The sequence below is a fragment of the Clytia hemisphaerica genome, unplaced genomic scaffold (genome assembly GCF_902728285.1).
Source record: "Clytia hemisphaerica strain Z4C2 unplaced genomic scaffold, Clytia hemisphaerica genome assembly, whole genome shotgun sequence".
NCBI classification, from domain to species: domain Eukaryota; kingdom Metazoa; phylum Cnidaria; class Hydrozoa; order Leptothecata; family Clytiidae; genus Clytia; species Clytia hemisphaerica.
This window is the reverse complement of record NW_027103728.1, coordinates 557295-576792: the sequence shown is the minus strand read 5'-3', so window position 1 is coordinate 576792 and position 19498 is coordinate 557295. Positions and strand designations below refer to the sequence as shown.

The 19498-nt window shown below is 36.2% G+C and overlaps 1 protein-coding gene across 1 annotated transcript; it reads left to right on the top strand.

Annotated features, from left to right (window-relative positions):
• The first annotated feature begins 1390 nt into the window (after positions 1–1390).
• LOC136804914 (protogenin B-like) lies at positions 1391–18207 on the top strand. The gene is made up of 17 exons (XM_067061438.1): positions 1391–1583; positions 6942–7081; positions 7662–7842; positions 8454–8738; positions 9819–10082; positions 10606–10872; positions 11140–11480; positions 11794–12058; positions 12357–12992; positions 13570–13803; positions 14727–14831; positions 15225–15410; positions 15681–15827; positions 16735–16760; positions 16950–17071; positions 17332–17378; positions 17902–18207. The coding sequence occupies exons 1-17, from the start codon at positions 1532–1534 to the stop codon at positions 17967–17969; spliced, it is 3366 nt and encodes a 1121-aa protein (XP_066917539.1). The 5' UTR covers positions 1391–1531; the 3' UTR covers positions 17970–18207.
• The last annotated feature ends 1291 nt before the right edge of the window (positions 18208–19498 follow it).

Here is a 19498-nt window from a genome sequence, read left to right as displayed (position 1 = left end):
GTTGACTTAGGGTGTGGTCACAAAGTATCTACTAGAGGGAGTGGAGGAGTGGAGGATATTTCAAAAAATCAAAAAAGTAATTTGCACCTCCACCCCTAGCCTGGTAATGTTTTTTGAACTCTTTCTCTCAAAAGGTTAAAAAAATTCGCACCCCCTTGCTAAATCCCCCCCCCTACACTCTAACTGACTGATTAAACGGATTAAGCTGATTAAGCTCCTTATTTGACGACACCGAAAACCGCTCACTTTCGATTCTTTCATCGATAAACTGAACAAAAACAGCCCAATCGCCGACACCATAATTTTTTCCCTTCACCGATAACCGCACGAATTTCGAGCTCTTCACCAATAAACCGACAAAAAAGGGCCGAAACCGACCGTTCCCGTACGCCCCCTTTAAGGAACTTTTGGATTGTTCAGAGTAAGTTAGATGATAATCTTGTGCTTCATAAAAACTCAGACTTTCTCGACCTCTAATACGTGAGTATCACAGCTCGATAAGTATCGTCAATAAGTCAATATTTTCTCTGAAAACTTGGCCTCTGGTACCCAGGGTACTGTTAATTACTAATTTAAGACGCTCGAAATCCTAATTAACCAACTCGAAAAATCAACTAGCCAGGAAACCCTCAGCCCTCGCAAGCCAGAAAACAATAAGGCTTTAGAGAAAAAAAACACGAGTCTGTCTTTCATGATATTCCGATTGTAAAGTTGTTTTGGTTTGCTATTGTTTTAGTACAAACTCGGTCTCTATTTTAACCAATCAGTTTGTGCGGCACTTTCTTGCCTGCAACCGACTTTGGGTGATACCCAGCCCTCGTCAGCTTCGCTGGCTCGCGAGGGCTTAGGGTTTCCTGGCTAAAACCGAGTTAAACAATTCCGAAAAAATCAATTTCATAACTTAAAATCCGAGTTAGCCAATACTCGAAAAATTAATGTTCACCATAATCAACCGAGTTAACTTTACTTGAACGATCAAGGTAACCATGAGAAAAATCGAGTAACCCTTTGCTGCCTTTTGCTCGAAAAATTAAGGTGCACCATTAAAAAAATCGGGTTATTTTATTTGACAAAAAGCTAATTCGGGTTTTTTAACTCGGTCACGTCAGGACCGAAAAAAAGGATGTTTTGATTTTGAGCCTTTTTCATAAACAACATTCTCGGGTCATTTCATTTCTGTGCGCTGATTGGTCAAAATACAAAATCTCTTTCAAAGTTACATCTACTTCGGGACTGCACAAAAGTACTTACGGCTAACTATCCAAAAGTCTGCTCAACAATCATCAAAATTTTGATGTAATGGAGCCAAATGAACCAATCAGTGATCAGAAAAGTGTTTGACTGTTGAGCGGACTTTTGGATAGTTAGCCGTAAGTACGGTACAAGCTTCAGTAAAAACAGAGCAACAGAAAAACAACACTCTGGCACTGACAAGAACAAGAAAGAGACCATTTTGTTTTTTGTAAATGAGTACAGCATCAAATGAATGTAATATTTGTGTGGATGGTTTGAGTCTGATGAAGTTTGTACCATGCGACCTTGGCAATGTGCTTATTACTGCGTTATTCTCTTTATGCTATTGGGTGGGTATTTTGCTTTTGCTTTTTTTCTCCTCCCCTTTTCTTTTGGCCATATGCATATGATATGATGGACATACTTGTGTATGATATGGCCTGGCGATTATAGCTTTACGATAATGTCGTGTCCTGGATCATCAGTAGCGGATAGTAACGACTAACGGTATTGCCAAAACATACCCACCCAAACACTTTCGGACAACAATTTGGCAGCATGTCCAGGCCAAAAGTTCAAGTAAAAAAAAATTAGATATGATTGCCTCTGAAAACCTGGCCTTGTACAGGCCTCGTGGCAGGCCAGGGTCATGTTTTTGGGACTTTTCAAGCTCAAAATCTCCAAGTGGCCCAGAAAAGTTTGGGTATATATACTGTGGGTTGTGGATGGTATTCATTTATATCATATTATCCCTTTATTTTCATTTATATAGCTAACTTTTGCAAAAAAAATGAAAAAGGTTGCATTTTCTACTGCTCTATTCAGAAGCAGCCAACGAGCCCATTTCCACGAAATATCTGTTTCCCTTTTCCAGGAGAGAGCATTTTTTGAAAAATGGAAAGACCTTTCCTTAAAGCTACCTGTTTCCCCGCTCCAGCTGATGACGTCATCAGAGAGAAACAGATCAATATTTCTAGGAGTTGACATTATAAAAGCAAACAGATATCTGTTTTAAAAAAAGATGATATTGCATTGGAAACAGATTGAACTTTCTGGGGGAAAGCAGATCATCAATCACAAAAAGCAAGGGAAACAGATGAAAATTTTCAGGAGAGGGAAACATATCCTATTCCTTATAATCTTGGGAGAACATATCAAAATTTTGATTCTGAAAATTGTGAAAACAGACCAAATTTTCTAGGGAAGATACTTTGAAGATTAAAAATTTAGGTTTTAAGGAGAAACAGATCTTCATTTCTAGGAATAAGATTTTTGAAACTTTTGGCCAACAGATCAAATTTTCCAGGAAGGCTATGCCTGGGAAACAGATGTATAAAAAAAGGACCTTGCTGGATGCTTTCGTCTATTCTTCCCATACTGAATTTGAAAGATCTTCTGGTGTTTTTTTGCAAACTTCAAAGTCAAAGAACTGATTTGTGTGTTGCTTTTGTTGTGGGATTTTAATTTTAGCTTATCATGGCTTCTTCACAATTGCAGAAGATACGAGCACTGGCGAATTTTCTCAGGGGTGTCATGGCTTGTTAACAAGCTCTAAAGGGACCCCTTAGAGCATTCTTGAGACTTGCCTTTTGGACTTATTTCACACTTTTCAGTCTCTATCTAGTTGGTAGAATTTGACTTTTTGGACTTAGTGAGTTATTTTCTATGTTTTTCAACTGTTTGAATGATTTTCCGAAAGATTGCCACCAGTTTGATTCAAACCCACTAAATGCAAATTTCCGATGACCAGAAACCCAATGCTCTGTAACCAGTGTTTTTTTGAGTGTTTTTGACCGGTATTTACCTTGAAGTCTGGTAGCTTGCATCAGAGGGAAACTTGCTTAGCCCCCCTCAGATGAATGATCTGGCTGATTATTGAAATATAAAGTTAAATCAAAAAACCTGATTTACAAAAATTTGCGCATGGTAAAATGTCTAAATATCTTCTAATCATGAAGTGATGTCATGCATAATTATGTTTAATATTATTATTGAATTTGAGGTCACAAAAGTCCAGCAGCCATCGAAAAACGTCTGAATTCCTGTCAATCTTGAAATTTATGATCTTGCATGATATCGAACCCTGCTAGGTTGCCCCTGCAGGACAATGACAATTAATATTCCCACACGCTGGATTCGAAAAATATATTTGTGTCTTTCGCTTTTATAAAGAAGCCATCACCAGGTGCTGCATTGGGTAAAGGCTAAAGTCCAAATATGCTTTTCTTGTAGATTTTGTATGAAGAGTTACCCAAAATTAATTCTCGCCAAATTTAGAAATTTTATTGAATCGCCCAAACAAATTGCACCAAAATTGGGTTCATTCGGCAAAATTTCTTCTTGTCAAAATTTCTTCTCTTAATAAGGTAATGATTCAAAGTGCTATCAATAAATTATCAGCTATTTTTCTTACTTAGTATTTATGTTGGAAATGTGAGTCGGTCAGGCTACGCAAAGATTTGCAAAAAATTGATCCATACTTTTTTCTCAAAAATGACGCTTTTTTGAAGGAGAATCTTTTTGAATTTTCTTCATAATTTTTTGAACACGTGAAACAAATTTTAATTATGATAGCTCAAAATTTAAGTTAGCCTTTCCTCTTTCTGCTGGCAAAAAGTTAAGATTTATAAAATTTTCAGTTTTCTACCAAACTAACTTCGAACTTGTACACTTTTTTTTAAACACCTGGCATACCAAAAAAGAAAGAAAAAGAAAGTATGCTGCTTTCAATTTGCGTGTTTTGAAAGTTTGGTGTGTGTATAATGGTGTATTAGTAGAGGGCATTTTGTAAAATCGCTCGACTGTTTTGTTAGAAGCACTTGTTATACATTTTTGGAAAGCTAAGGGGTAGGGGAACAGGGGGGGTCTTGCAGTTACTCCTTGACACTATGTGGAGTAACTGCAATTTTGGATATTTTCTATAGACACCACCACCCTTGCAGTTGTTCCATAGTGTACTAACTGATTTTACCCTCAAAATTGGTGTATACCACCCCCAAAAATGCCAAATTTGGCAATTTTTTCACTGAATTCCTCATTTTTGATACCATTTTACTGGGTACGTCTTATTAACGACCGTTCAAGAGTTAAATATCTCAATCATTTTCCAAGTTTGTTAAAATATCTTTCATGCCTTGATTGAAGAAAAAATTTGTGATTTTTTTTTGACTTTTGAAAAAAATGTTTTGAATTTTTTTGCTTCCGAAATTTTTAAAAACCTAAAATTTTAAGTGAAAAATTGAAAAATGTGCTCACTTAGTACACCATATCCTACCAAAATCGACAATTTGGGCTTAGGCAACACCCATGTTGCAGTTAGTCCACTGGTGGAGTAACTGTTTTCCCAAATTTTGGTTTATATACCACCACGGTAGTAATTGTCATAGTGTTTATATAATAACTGCATGACCCCCCCCTGAGGGGAATCGAAATTACTATGTTTCCAATTTTTTTTCGGACACTTTGGTGTGATTTTCGGACAAATATGACGGTCTCAGGCAAAAATCATAGTGTTAAAAATTAATGAAAATTTTAGCTCGAGAAAACAGAGACCTGTTGTATATTTTTGGAAAGCTCTCAAAAAATTAGGATTAGAGATATATTGCAATTATAGGTGATTTCAGTACCTAACTCGAGATATTGAGCTTCAAAAAGCGCAAAAACTGGACAAAATAGCTGTTTCTGGCTGAAAAACACGGTTTCAAGGGTTTCAATTTTCTATCAATTCAGTGGATGTCAAAAAGTGTGTCAGAATCTAGCTAAAAGCATAACACGCACTGCACACAGAGCTTTTTAATAGAGTACTCATTTCAATAGGAAAACAATGGCTGTTCTCTTGGGAGAAGTACCTTCTAGAGGTAGTTGGTTATCTATTATTTTTACATCGTTGGTTGAATAATTAAAAACTCCAGAATCAAAGCAATAATAAGAAATAAATTAGTCCATAGTTATAATGATTATGCATCAATTGTTTTAATGCTGGAGTTTTTAAATATCCATTCAACATGACATTCTGATTAGAAGAGCTCTACTATAGCTTAACTAAATTGAAATCAGAGGACTGAGAGGAGGTTTAATGTTGCAAGTGCAACATAATGGTGAAAAAAGTATAAAACAATTGTAAAAAGCAAACATAAAACTAAGCGACAGCTACAATTACAAAATGCATAAAACATAATGCATATTTAATCATAGTTCGCACCACCCCCCCCCCCTTTATAAAGGGGGGGGTAGCGATGTTCAGAAAATCTCAGAAAGGGGGGGGGTAAGAGAATTTTTTCTAGAAAGGGGGAAGTTTTCAGAAAGGAGGGGTTCATCTAGAAAGGGGGGGGGGGTAAGAAAAAAAGAAAGTTATTTTCAATTTAGTGTATATATACCAGTTCTGGTTACACAGTCTGAAAGAAGTTCACTTTTACCTTTGATCAAAGCGTACACCACCAAATTCAGATTTCCTAATTATTTGCTTATTTACACTGAATGTTCTTGCTTTTTCACCGGTAGAATTATGGTAGGATTTTAAAATTTTGAGGGGGGTAGCATCAAATTTTAAAAGGGGGAAGAACCTAGGGTAGGGGGGGGGTAGCTCTAGGGTAGGGGGGGTAGTGACCCCCTTCCGAACTATGATTTTATAGTGCATAATGCAGAATAATAATTTTCAGAACAACGGTCACTCTCCTTGGCAAAAAATTATTTTGTTGAGTTTCAGATGGATTTCCTCAGAGACAAGAAAGATTTCTATCCCCCCATGTATATACATTATGATTTTTACATTTTCGAATGTGAATTAAAGAAAAACACTGGAATCATAACAGGGGGTTTACCCCTCAGAATATAACACAGTAAGAAGACGCAAAATATCAAAAAGGTTTTCATTTCATATTATGTGCTTGGAAGTAGTTTCCCTTTCGAATTTGAATGAAATAAAATAAAATAGTGCAAACGCTCTGGTTCTTCTTGCTCAGTTTGTACGTTTACATATTGTCAGGAGTCCCACACAACTCACCGAAGTGCAACTGGCTTGGAAAAATGGTGAGCACATCCTAAACATTCTTACTAATGGAATTCAAGTATAAAAAGAAGTTTTAAAAAATATGAAAAAATTAGCAGTCTATCTTCATTTTGTCTACACTCTTGTGAGAACCTCTTTCATTAGCTTACTGAACAAAAAGTAAAATATCTATTTATTGGTCAATGGCTGGAATTGTTTATTGATTGTTCAAAAAAATCTCTGTACTGAGAAAAACTCAGGATAAAGATCTTAGTGTTTATTCTACACTGTGCTGTTACACCAGGTTACACTTACATACGAAAATCAAAATGGTGACAAGCATTTACAGTGTATCTGAATTGATTTCCTTCTACCCTATAAATAATATTTTAACTAAAAACTACACATTCTGCTTTATGTTTTGTGCATTTTGTACTTGCCGTTCTAAAAATAACTCTCAGCAATGATAGAAATTTTTCAAAAACTTCATTATGGCGTCTGTTTTCATGTTTTATACACAGATCACATAGCTGTCAACTCTCCATTGCAACCAATAACTAATACTTTTTGGTACTGATGATCCTTTTGATGGTAGATTTGCATTCTTGGATTCCTATTATTTTGTGAGATGCAATTAAAAATTGCAAAGCAGCAGTTACAGTAAAAGGAAAAGCTAAGAAATGCCAAAAGTATTTGATATTTTCATTTTCTTTTTTTTTAGTGACCAATGGATCAGGAAGTGACAATTCCACCTTGGATATCTTTCATCGTATATCATCAGCACAAGTTTACAATATCAATACTGCAAATAGAAGTGTTACAATCAATTGTCCTCTGTCTTGTATTAATTGTTCTTTCAAGGTAATTTTAATTAATATGATCATTTTGGTAAAGTGATTAATCGTATCTGATTGAATCGAACGTCAATTTATCTCGTCTCTCTCCCCCTAAAGAAGACATTTTCATATTAGCTTGCTATAATGATGCAGATTTCAAATGTAAATCCTTGTTATTACAGACATCAGTCAAAATCTTCCTCGATTTGCGCAAAAGAGTACTGAACCCGAAATTATGTGATATTAGGTGAATCCTATCATATGATATACAGCAAAGGTGTCTATTGAGGTGACAAGTAACTCTAACTTGGATCAGAGACCATTAGCTCTATCTTTACCACCATGAAGAAATAGCCATTATATAAAATCATGGTTTTGGGAAGACACAATCGAATTTTTGACTCAGATCCAAGATTTTTGTGAAAAACATTTTATCAAATGATTTTATTCTTGCTACACAGACTTTACAGGGCAAATTGACAACTTTTGGTTAAAAAACTTTCGGATGCATTTTTTATTTTTTGGGTCAAAAAACTTCTTTTGAGTTTTCACTCTGTGGGATTCTTACAAAAAGAAAAAATCAAGTCCTTTTTTCGCTCTTTCAGCCTGTCATTGACTGGAAGTTTGACGGCAAAGGATTTTTAAACGACAACGATGTAGTGATCGGGACAGATTATATTTACATCAAGAATTTCGTATCAAGTAAACATTCAGGACAGTACCAATGCTTCATAACAGTTGGCTACTTTTCAGTGATAAGCCCGATCATCCGCGTTAGAAAACCAGGTATGTTTGAATAAAATTCTAAATAATTGCGTATCATCCCATGGTGTTGTTAACAACTCTTATGTCACCTGTTTTAGGGACTTTCTTCATAAGGAAAGTAAACCCAAGTCGATGCATAACGCATCGATTATGATTAAGATGTTCGGAGGTAATTTCAATTTTCTTCATCTTTAAATGGGGCCCCCAGCGGTTTGCGTAAATGTGTGAATTGGCTTTTCACTTGCGTGAATGAGTGAATTGGATGAAAACTTTGCGTGAACAAAAATTGCGTAAATTAGGAAAAAGACTACGTGAATGAGTGAATTTCGGGAAAAAATTACGTGATTTCGTAAGCCAGGAGCCTTTTTCCGTTCTTATCCCCACATTATCAATGCAACATCGAATCTCTGATAAATATTCCAACAAAGTATATATACCCTTTAATTTAATTTCCCTCCGAATCCCAGTTTAATGCCTGCAATTATTTTTGTTTGAAACACCTTTGATGTGATCCACAAGACTTTTCTCAAGACTTTAAAACATTATTTTACACAAAAGAAGTGACATTGCAACTTCTGTTTTTGATTTGCATATTAAAAACATTATCATTATATTATGTTTCCATTTTCTAGCCATTCCTTTGTTCACCATATCCAATCAGCTGGTGTCATTGAATGGCAAAGCGATATTCTCTTGCCACGACGTCTCCTCTTTTACCAACCACCAATACACTGTCAAATGGTTCAAAGATGATGTTCCCTTGAATCCTATCCAAAAGAAATTGGATCTTTTCGAGGAGCTTCTTTTCATCAGAAACATCACAACAAATGACGTGGGAAGGTACCATTGCCAACTTGTCAGCACTGACGGTGAAAGTGTTGCCTCAAGTAAAAAGAAAGATTTGCTACTTATAGGAGGTAAGTCACGCAGTAGTTGTTGCCCACTATATAGTTGACAACTATATTTTTTGACAATACCTTGAAGTTGAAAATCTTAAAAGTCATGGTTTTGAGTACGTATTGTACATATCTGTTGTTTGTCGGCGGAGGGGGGGGGGGCGCTAGACCTAGGGGATCAAACAGGATCAAATGCTAAGTTGGAGCGCCACATTTACTCTCAGATTCCAGTTACCTGCTAGCTAGACCAGATTATCTAATCTAAGACTAAGCTAATCTCAGCTACTTTGCGGCCCTGTCATTAAACTCAAAACCATTCGATTACACGTCAAAATGTTCTATGACTGAGCTAACTTGCCGTATTCTGATAACTTTTATTGTATATATTAGCTTTTTGACTGATTTAGAGGGAATCATTTTAACGTAACTCCATTTGCTTACATTACATTTTTAAATCAATGAAAGAACTACTTTTTCACCCTTCACACCCCCTTCTCTAGATTCAGATGACTATGAGTGTAAATCGGAACTTTTCACTGTTTATATGTTTTAGAATATGAAGGTGCCAAGAGTCAAAGAAAGATCAAGTGAAAATTATCAGTTAATACAATAACTTATCTATCATTATTATTTATATCATCATCATAATTCAACTGTCTTTAGTAGTTTGATTCAGAAAACCAGACTTGAATGAAGTTTGCCTCTACATAGATACCCAGTGTATTGAGTCGACCTACAATTTGTCTGAAAACCCAAACCTAGGGGGGGGGGGCACTCAAAGTCAAAGATCTTTCGTAGGCTTTCAAAGATACATTAAAAGGGTCGAAAAAAAAAGTGATGCACCGTAAGGATGTAAAAATTGGGAAACGATTTTTTTTGGTTTAAATCTGGAAAATCCGACGATTTTTGCCTCCAAAATAGACAAACATTTTCAAAAAATCCAGCCAATCCAAATTTGGCCAAATACTCTTTGCATTACAAGAGTCTAACTTTGAGAATTTTTTCTATATTTTTGTCCGCCCATATAGTCCTTTTTTAAGTTGAGACTTTAACCACCCGCCCAAAACATAAAATTCAACACATTTTTTTGTCATACTTTAGCGAGTGATTCGTTACCCACAATCCAACACGTGACTAACAATAAGGAGATTTTATCTGGTCAAGAAGTTATTCTCTTTTGCGCGTCAAAAGGGCAATCCGATTCCATAAACCTTTTCAAACAAGACGATACACACTACTATCAATTGGCTGAAGGACGTGGCTTTATCAAAAAGTCCATCAAAGTGACGGAGACTTCGACATACACTTGTGAAATCGAATCTAGTGGCGTCAGAGCAAAGGAAGATTTCATAATCAGTGTTGTCGGTAAGTAATCATTGTCGCAACTTTCCCGTCTGAGGGCAGAAATCCATTCAGTTGAATTTTCTAACATGCATTAGATCCGCGGCCTTTATCGAAAAATGAAGCAAGTTTTGGTAGGTCAAAAGGTTTTCTTTTTCAATAGTGTTGATAGTTTCTCCCAATAGATATGCTTTCATTTTTCTTTATTTTTTTGTATTTTGACCAGTTATGTACTATAGGTGTTTCATTTTTTCAATGTTCATTGATTAGTTTGATAACCAGGTAGGTCCATAAAAGTATCACTTGTTGAAGTTTGAAAGTAATCTAAAATTATTTGTCTAAATTTATTAGACAGGCAGAATTTGAAGTTACTAACGGGTAGGAAAAATCAACAACAATAAATTTAATAGACAACAGTTCCAACTGTTTCGTCTCCAGCAATTACCAGATGTAAATAGAAATTGGTACCTAACTCTCTTTTTCAAATCGAGTCATTCCTTTTACGTACGTCCCAAAATTATCCGTATTTTTCTATATTTTTCCTTAGATGCACCAAATATAGTGAACAGTGACTCAATCCACCTTGATCAGACCATTGCCAACGACCTCATAACACTAGACTGTGAATCCAACAGCCGTCCTCAGCCTAGAAACACGTGGCTGAAAAATTCATTCAAAATTGAAGGTAGTGATCGCAAGACTAGGCTGAACATCACAGGACATTCTATATTGAATGGAGGTCTCTACCAGTGTCTTTCTTACAACAAAGTGGGCGCTGCTATGAAAATGGTTTACCTCACCCTTGGAACGACAGGTAAGATTTTTCACAGAATATTAATTACCATGGAAGTTGTTTTATTTTGCAGCATAATGATGTTAATTGTTAATTTTTTAGAACTGGCAGTTAAAAGACAATGGAGTACATGCCTTAATTCAATTCTGAAATTTGTAAAAGGAACATTGTCGAAAATCAAGTTTTTGGTTTCCGGTTTCCGGTTTCATCATAATGCCTGAATACTCAAAACACGAATTTTAGCAAAATTTAAATGAAAAATCTTTTTGTTTTGATTGTTTTTCGTAGGTCTTACACCAAGGGAATTGTTAGTGCGCGCTGAATCATCCACCGTCTTCTCGGCTTCATGGAAACCACCCATGAATTTCGACCACACCAAAGAGCATAAGTACAAAACGAGCTGGGTTGGACCCACGGGTATGCCACACACCTTTTTCACAAGTAAAACACACATTCGCGTAGATGGGTTCGGAGTCTATGGTGGATATGATTTCTTACTAACTGTGTGCTTCACATACATGCCTGCCGATGAACAGGCTAGTGACTGCATTTACGGTCAGATTTTGATGCCGGAAGGAATCCCTACTCAAGGACCATACCTCAAAGAATACACTCGAAGATGGGGAAAGGTTTGATGTTTTATAAAACTATATTCAACACTTTATGGTTCCGAGTCGTCAAATCTGAATGATTGCAATCCAATCTATTACTATTAGTTCAAATTAACCCTACCCCATTTTTTCTCGAATAGTTTTAAACTGTCAATCAGCACCCTCTCACCAGCTTTCCCTTGCTCTCCAACGCAGCTCCTATTTTAGTGAACGCCCACTGACCTTTATGTATTTATGCTTTCTGTAATAGAGACGACAATAAGTAAGAATTAATTCTCAAAGTAGTATAATGCGATCTAAGGTAGTGAACAAACCTACCACTTCTATTTAGAGCAACGAATTCGAGCTGACTTGGCAGCCATTATCCAAAGAACACAGCATGGGAAAGATCATCAAGTATAATATCTACGCTCAAAAGTTTTTCGCTGATTACCGAAGTCCTGTTGAGAAAATCGAAGTGCCTGGTGGTGACAACTCAAATGCTGCCATTCACCTTAAGAAAGGGAGTTACAAAGTGTGGATAACTGGTGTGACGTCAAAGGGGGAAGGTCCAAAAAGTGATGAGTTGACTATCTACACTGAAGACTATCACCATGGTAGGTTTTGATTGATTGATTCATTGATTGATTGATTGATTTCTAATTTTTCTGATATTTTCTTCATAGATCTAAGAAATAGCAAAATTAACCTTGAGAATAAAAAAGTCCTACCCTAAAACGAAAGGATTCTATGAACCTATAGACGGGGAAATAAAACTCTAGTCTTATCTATACTAGACGTCACTGCTTTTTTTTTACGCACTAGCGGAATGAAAAATCCCGATATTTGGTGAGGTACTCGCTAATAAAACTCGAATTCTAATTGATATTTGATTTGGGGCTCTTGTGTTTTCAGAAACCAATATGTTACAAGTACAAACTGAATGGTCAAAAACGAAACAAGATCAAGCAACCATCTCATGGAAATTCAGAATAAAAGCTACAGAGACTGCATATAAAATTCTATACGTCCCCATTCCGTACAACGACTATTGGCGTGAAGTAACAGACACGCAAGTTGACGGCCGAACATCGTCTATCAAAATCAATAATCTTGATCCTAAGTTGAAGTATCGTTTCACTGTTCTCTGTCTAAGAGAAGTAGAAAGATACCCTCGCGATGACATCATAGATGGACAATCATCCAATGCTTATCTCATGCCACGTGGAGTTGCTCGATTAACCAATTCAAGTCGCCTCGATGTCCCAGCTCCTAAAAATTTACGTTGTACCAGTGATAAAGAACAAGAGATCAAGTTAACATGGGATACTGTTCCTTCCGCGCCTAATACTAAAGTGGTTTTGGGATATCGAGTTCATTTACTGGAGGAGATTAAAGGTTCCATTGGAATATTCGAGACTCGACAGTCCAGCCTCGTTCTGACGAATTTAACCAAAGGATTTTGGTACGGTGTCCAGTTAACAGCGTACGGTCAACATCAAGGACGCTATTTGAAGTCTGAATTCTTATCCTGTAGGACGAAGACTAAAGGTATTGATTTGTATTCAAAAAAAGTAGTTTTAATATTAGACTATTACTTAGGTATTTCAGTAAGATTTTTAGGCTTTAGTGTTTAGACTGAGGTTTCGACCGACTGGAGGCGACTGACTCCCGCATACGGGCTGGCAAACATTATAAAAAAAAACAAAAAAGCCTTCTACAACCGCTACATCAATGTGTTGGCAGTAAGTCTTGAAAAAACAGCTTAAGAACTTTTTATTTCACTCCCCCTCGACCCCCAGACCCCCACCCAGCCAGCCAATCCAACCATTGAGGTTAGGGGGTCGGGGTTTTCATAACAGGGCATGAAAATCATTGTTTACTTCCAAATATTTGGGCGCTGGTTGAATAGATGGAGAACCCCCTAAATTTTACCCTGAACATTTTGATTCAACACTGGACACTGTTTATAGCTACTTTTTTATAGCCATTTTTTTATATAGCTAGCGAAAAAAACCGTTCCAGAGAATGGCTTAAACACTTGCGGCTATTATTATATAGTGGACTTTATTATTTTTCATAAGAGAACGTGACTAGCTTTTCTTGATTTTTTGTTTTTGCTTTTCAGCACCTTCTAAACCGCGCGATGTGGAATACGATTTCATATATGACAACTTGGACGACACCTCCTACCTCCGTCTCAGGTGGAAGCCTCCCCTCTTCACAGGAGGTAGCGTCTTCTCCTATCAGATTGTTCATGAGACTGATGAAGCCATTGAAACGCTGGTCAACTTCCCCTTCCCTGTGTACGAGCGCAACGTTATCTTGAATCGACAAGATGACGAATATATTCATTACGAAGGTATATAGATACTAAGTTTAGACTGTTTTTAATCCGTGCAATACAGTACATCCATACATCACCGTTGATGGTGTTAAGTTCGCGATCCTTCTTCCCTAGTGGTTCGTGGCGGATTAAACACACTTGATCTAAAAACAGCGTGTCGTGTGTCGCAAGCTGGCAGGTAGTATAAACTATAGCTTAAGACGGTTCTAACGAAACGACTTCTAGACCGCTCAATATAGAACCGGGCATCCTCTGTAAGACGAAGCCAGTCGTCATCATTAAATTATCATTATATGATAATACGATAATTGTAACGGGATAATATCAGTTTCTACAATTTGTCCCTTCCATTATTTAGCACGCAAGTTAGACGAGAATATATTATGTGAATTTATATGATATTATTCCGATGGCAGATTGGCGGCCGCCCACGTTAAAGCTCTATAGGAGCGGGCCAATTTCCCATCGGAGAGGAATGGTAGTCGGCCTTTGGTGTGACGCATCCCCAGTCAGATTCAACTCCCCTCGATCGTAAACCTAAAAATATTTCGGTTGGACCTGCGAATCCCCGAAAACGAGGGCTGGGTTACCAGACCTCCTGCTACAAAATCCTTGACGCGGTCTTGAAAAATTCCGTAATCTAAACCTTCCAAATGTTGAAAATTTTCCCGACCTTTAGAGGTTTAGCGTGTCGGATGAAAATTTCTGCATCTGGGTGCCAGATAATATGTGAATATTTTCAAAGAGAAATTGGATGGCAGCCAGAGCAGAGTTGGGCTATTTATGGTCTTTAGTGTTGCGTAAAGGCATCTCCTACGTGCTTAAAACTAATCATGGCCAAAACTGAAAGAAGTAGGCAGAAGGTGAATTCCCTGATGAATGACTTGAGTGACATTTTCTTCTTCAGAAGCTTGATTTGTTAATCCTTGTTGTTTTAGGCATTTGGACACAACAAACAAGAAAGTTATCTTTGAAACAAATCTTCACCATTGTTGCCATCAACGACTACGGAAGAGGAGAAGCTTACACGAATACCACACATGGTAAAAGGCTTTAGTCTTCAAATATTTTGTTTTCTGTACTATATGTCTAGGAGGAAGTTAAAAAATTGTTTTGATCTTGTTGTTTCAATCTCCTATGGTATAAGAAGTATTAGAAAACAGTGATGGTGGGATTTCGGTTTACCCGCAGTTCGGGCTATTTAGTGAGAAAGTTTTTCAGTAAAGAATAATTGTATCACCTGAATTTTTTTGAATGTTTGTTATTTGGCATCCACTCCTTAATTCCTAGACTAACTAGACCCCTTATATGTTAAACGCGATCATGCATTTTCACGTGTAAATTATGAAATACAGGATATATCCGTTTCTCTATTAGCCAATTAGATTGCTCATATTTGTCATGATAACAATAAATTCATTTATTTTAAATTTCAGGTGTGTTTTACTCCAAACTTCACAAGACAGATAAACCAACCTCCAACCAATCACCGTCACAGAAACCTTTCTTGGAAGAAGATAATCGGATGGGAATCTTAGCTGGTTTGTCCATCTCGCTCTTCTTCTTGTTAATCTTCATCGTCATTTGTGTTGTCAAAGAACCCTGCAAGAAAATCAATACAGGTATTCATTTTAGTTTTCGTACCAGTCCTTAGTGTCTCGCTGTCATATGACAATACCGACATAAGTTATTTTGATTTAACAAATCAATCTTCACATAAAAATTATAAAACCCAATCAATAATCATGCACACTTTTTTTTACAGGGAACCCCGATTTCCCTAATTATATCTGTTTATGCTTGCTGGTTTCAGGGGTTGCCTTAGCAATCTGGTATTTGCAGATAAGAAAAAGTGTACTATTTGTAATACCTACGTCGTTTTACACAAACAGGACTACCACATCATACAGCAAGCAGTAATACTGGTGGTGATTTCGAATATCAACAAAGACTTCTTGTCAACCATTCATCCAACCAATCCAATGGTACTACTACATCTGAAGAAAATAGTGACGAATCAAGGCTTCAACGTAATAAAAGTAAGTTGAAGTTCTCCTGTTTACACCATAAAAAAGTGCTTGATTCCGAATCATAATTTTTAACCACAACGCGTCAGCGTTAAAAACCAAGGGTTTGCTGTTTGAATTCCCGCTCCTTCCAATGTTTCGTTCAGTTCTTAGATTGCCTAGCCAGCTGGCCTTGTACTCCGTGAAAGTAATCGAAAGATTGTCCTAGAATACTGAGATATCCACGTAAAATATCTGTATCTATAATGTGAGTTGCTGTTGAGGATACGGGGCTCCATTCAACATCCATACAGGGGGTGGACAAACTTCTCAAGCAAAAAATATTTCTTGAAAATGTGTGGATATCCTCTGGAAAATGGCAAAATTTGCAAATAACCCTTGGGAAAATTCTTCTTCCTACCTTAAAAGCGAGGGGTGACGAACTAAAACTAGTATTTTACCCCCTGAAAGTTTTAGAATAACTTTTTTACCCCCGGAAAAACAAAAACTTTCCTTAGACCCCCTGAAAATTCTTCTTTGGATTACCCCCTGGAAAAGTTCGTCCACCCCCTGTATGGATATAAAATGGAATGGCCCATTGGTTTTCACTCAACGAAACCCCTTATTGAGTACTTCCAAACTGCGCGAAGAGTTGCTCAATCTCTTTGTAGATGTTAGAATTCCCTTTATGTATCTAATTTTGCAAACGACTCTGGGAAAGCAAATCTGCCGTCATTATCACTTAGTTTTATGGGACGAGATGGAGTTTTTACAAGCTCTTATAATTGATTTGGTTGGTCGTTAACCAGTAATAAAAAATTTTGTTACTCCATCTCATCTGAGTTTTATTAGTGTACACAGTGTTGCACTTGTAATTATTTTTTGGATTAATTTTTCGTTAGCCAGCGTTTTAATCTTATTTTGCTTATTCTTTTTTCAGAGAATAATGGTTGGAAGTTCTTTCAGGTTAGTTTATATACACGATTTTTCATTAGGACAACTTCACTTGCCTGAAAATGCAACAATCTTTTTCGCTTATTTTTTCGTGAGTGAAGCGCAAAATTGCTATAATTTATTTTCTCAAAAACGAGGTTTTTAGAATAATGCTCTCAAATCTTGCATAACGTTTTCTGTTCTTATATCGTTATTCTATAGAAGTTTCACCGGCCAAAACTACCTGGGCGCCGATCGTATGGTAAAAAGGATTTCAGCGATAGTGGTATACGCGTCTCTTATTCGTCAGGGAGCTCTGCAAGTAGGATAGGAAATTTACAACAGTGAGTATTTTGATCGGCTTTTTTACCAATTTTTATTTCTTTATTTCGAAGATTATGGTTCAATAAAACGATTTTACGAGAATTTTTTTAATCGACGATCACCAAAGGTTCTTTTCTTAATATAGCTTTGGCGGATAATATCTTTATGAAAAATTTTGGGATTTAATCAAATCAAATAAATATAGTTTTTTTTCATGTATTATTTTCGGTATATTTTCAAGTCATTTTACTAGTATCTCTTTTTCTTTTTTCACTCATAGGAATAATTGTCCTCCTCGGTGCGCAAGTACTTGTTCTGTGCTAGAATGTAAGTCTCGTCCATTATTTTGATCCTCTTTCTTAGAAAAATTTATGAGGATTTTTCATATTTATTATTGGTGATTTGCGAGTCTTTGAAGTCTAATATTCTCATCGTTCCAACCCTCCACCAGAATTTTAAAGGGGAGCTAGTCGAATCTTTGAGTTTAAGGGGGAGGGGGGTAAAGGCTTCTTTGAGTTTAAGGGGGAGGGGGTAAAGGCTTAGAGAGTTGTTTTCATATTTCAAATTGTCCACAGTAGTGGACATCAGTTTTAATGAAAACAAAATTATCAGTGCGGTTTGCTTTTGAATTAAGTTTAAGATTAAGTTATTTGTTTTGGTTTTAAAGTCAGATTCTATTTATAAGTTATGGCAGGTTATGGGAATACCTAATTGGAGAGAAACATTTTTTAAAGGGGACCACGATACCTTATTTTTTCTTGATGTAACTACTGAAGGGGAAATAACACTTATGAATTTTGAATTACATAAATTCTTGTTAAATTCGACAACTTTTTTCTTATCTTTTCAGCATACAATGACCGTCGTATACCTACTGAAGACGCGCGGATATCTTTTCTGCCACCGTCCTCCAGGTAATCAAATTCTCTACTCCTTTTGCTATTATCTTTTATTTTATAACATTGTAGTTATTTTTTTTTAGATTGTCTCCCCTTTTTTTTTATTCCTCGTATTTTACTATGCAAATTATTTTAAGTTCGAAAATATGGTATGTCTGGAAATAGGTGAAACAGATTTTGCTTAACGAAAAATTCTTAATGGTAAATTTGATGACCATTTTTACTAATTTAGTCATCTTGGGAATTCGAATTCTATTGTTTCGTTTTTTTGTTTTGTATCACATTTTGTGTTTTGAAGAAGTAAATTAAAATTAAAGCAAAATCTTTTTGACATAATTTAAGGGTTCCAAGTCTCCCCTCCCCAAGGTTAGGGTACAAAAAGTAGAAATTCAATATCTCCAGCCAACCTTTTGTATTTTTTTCATGCCTTTATTAGAGGATATAGTCTGTAGATTATGTAGTATTATCATTTATTATTATTATTATTATCATTGATGTAAATAAAGAATACTAAAAAGTTCATATGTTACATTTTATTTAGCTTATCATAATTTTCGGGTGTTTTTCCAGCAGCTTTCGAGAGATTCGCTCTTCAATATTAATAATGAAAATTCTATAGAATTCTTTTAATTGAGCTCATACCTCAAGTTTTTTTTTAAGTGAGGGGTCAGTAGTTTTGTGTCTGTTAGAAAAAGGAACTGCTTTGGCTGTTTAGACTTGTTTACGAACACAAGACTTTTGGAGAATTTGTTTATTTTATTCATGTTTATAAATCAGACGGAAATTTAATCTTTTTTTACATATATTAGTAGATATTTAATCCAATATATTAATTTTTTAACCATATTTTTACGTTTTACTTAAGCTTTCAGGGCTGTTCAGGGGAGTTTCAAGCCCGAAGGGCTAGAGGGGAGACTCCTGTATGGGAAATGAAATCACTTATTTCCCATCCAGGACGCTCGCGCGTAGTTTTTACACAAACGCCGGATTGAAACTAAAATCTATCGCTAGATTTCAAAAAATGTAGTCCTTCAAAACAAAGGAACCGCTAGATACAACCCGTCGTTATAATTACGGCGCGTTATATGCGCGTTTTATATAAATAAGAAGCTTCAATTTCTCTTACCTGAAAAGGTTAAGGTTTCGCCTCTAGCCCTTCGGGCTTGAAACTCAATGATTTCTACCCCTGAAAGCAAAAAAGTTCTGTTTTTTCTACATTCTTTTAATTTTATAAAATTGATGGAATCTTATATCCCGGGGGGGGGGGCACTGGGTTTGCGGACTGACGGTATGTGCGGGCCAAAAATTGGCTTTTAAAATTGCACCCTTACAGTGCAGCAAAAATCAGTGAAAATCATACCCTTAGAGTGCATTTTCCCCCAAATTTTCGATCCCTTTCGTGCAAAAAATGGTCAAAATTCTAGCATTTTTGGTCAAAATATCTAGATTTTTCAAGAATTTTCTGAAATTTCTACCCTTACAGTGCATCTCTAGTTGTTCCGACCCTTACAGTGCATTTTAAACATATTGGAAAAGGTACCCTTAGGA

What these genes read in the sequence shown, in the direction of transcription:
- LOC136804914 (XM_067061438.1), top strand. Translation starts at nt 1,532, where the DNA reads ATGCGACCTTGGCAATGTGCTTATTACTGCGTTATTCTCTTTATGCTA. An exon ending in CACTGAAGACTATCACCATG is followed by an intron (nt 12,059 to 12,356) that starts GTAGGTTTTGAT and finishes TTGTGTTTTCAG; the next exon opens with AAACCAATATGTTACAAGTA. An exon ending in TACTTGTTCTGTGCTAGAAT is followed by an intron (nt 17,379 to 17,901) that starts GTAAGTCTCGTC and finishes TTATCTTTTCAG; the next exon opens with CATACAATGACCGTCGTATA.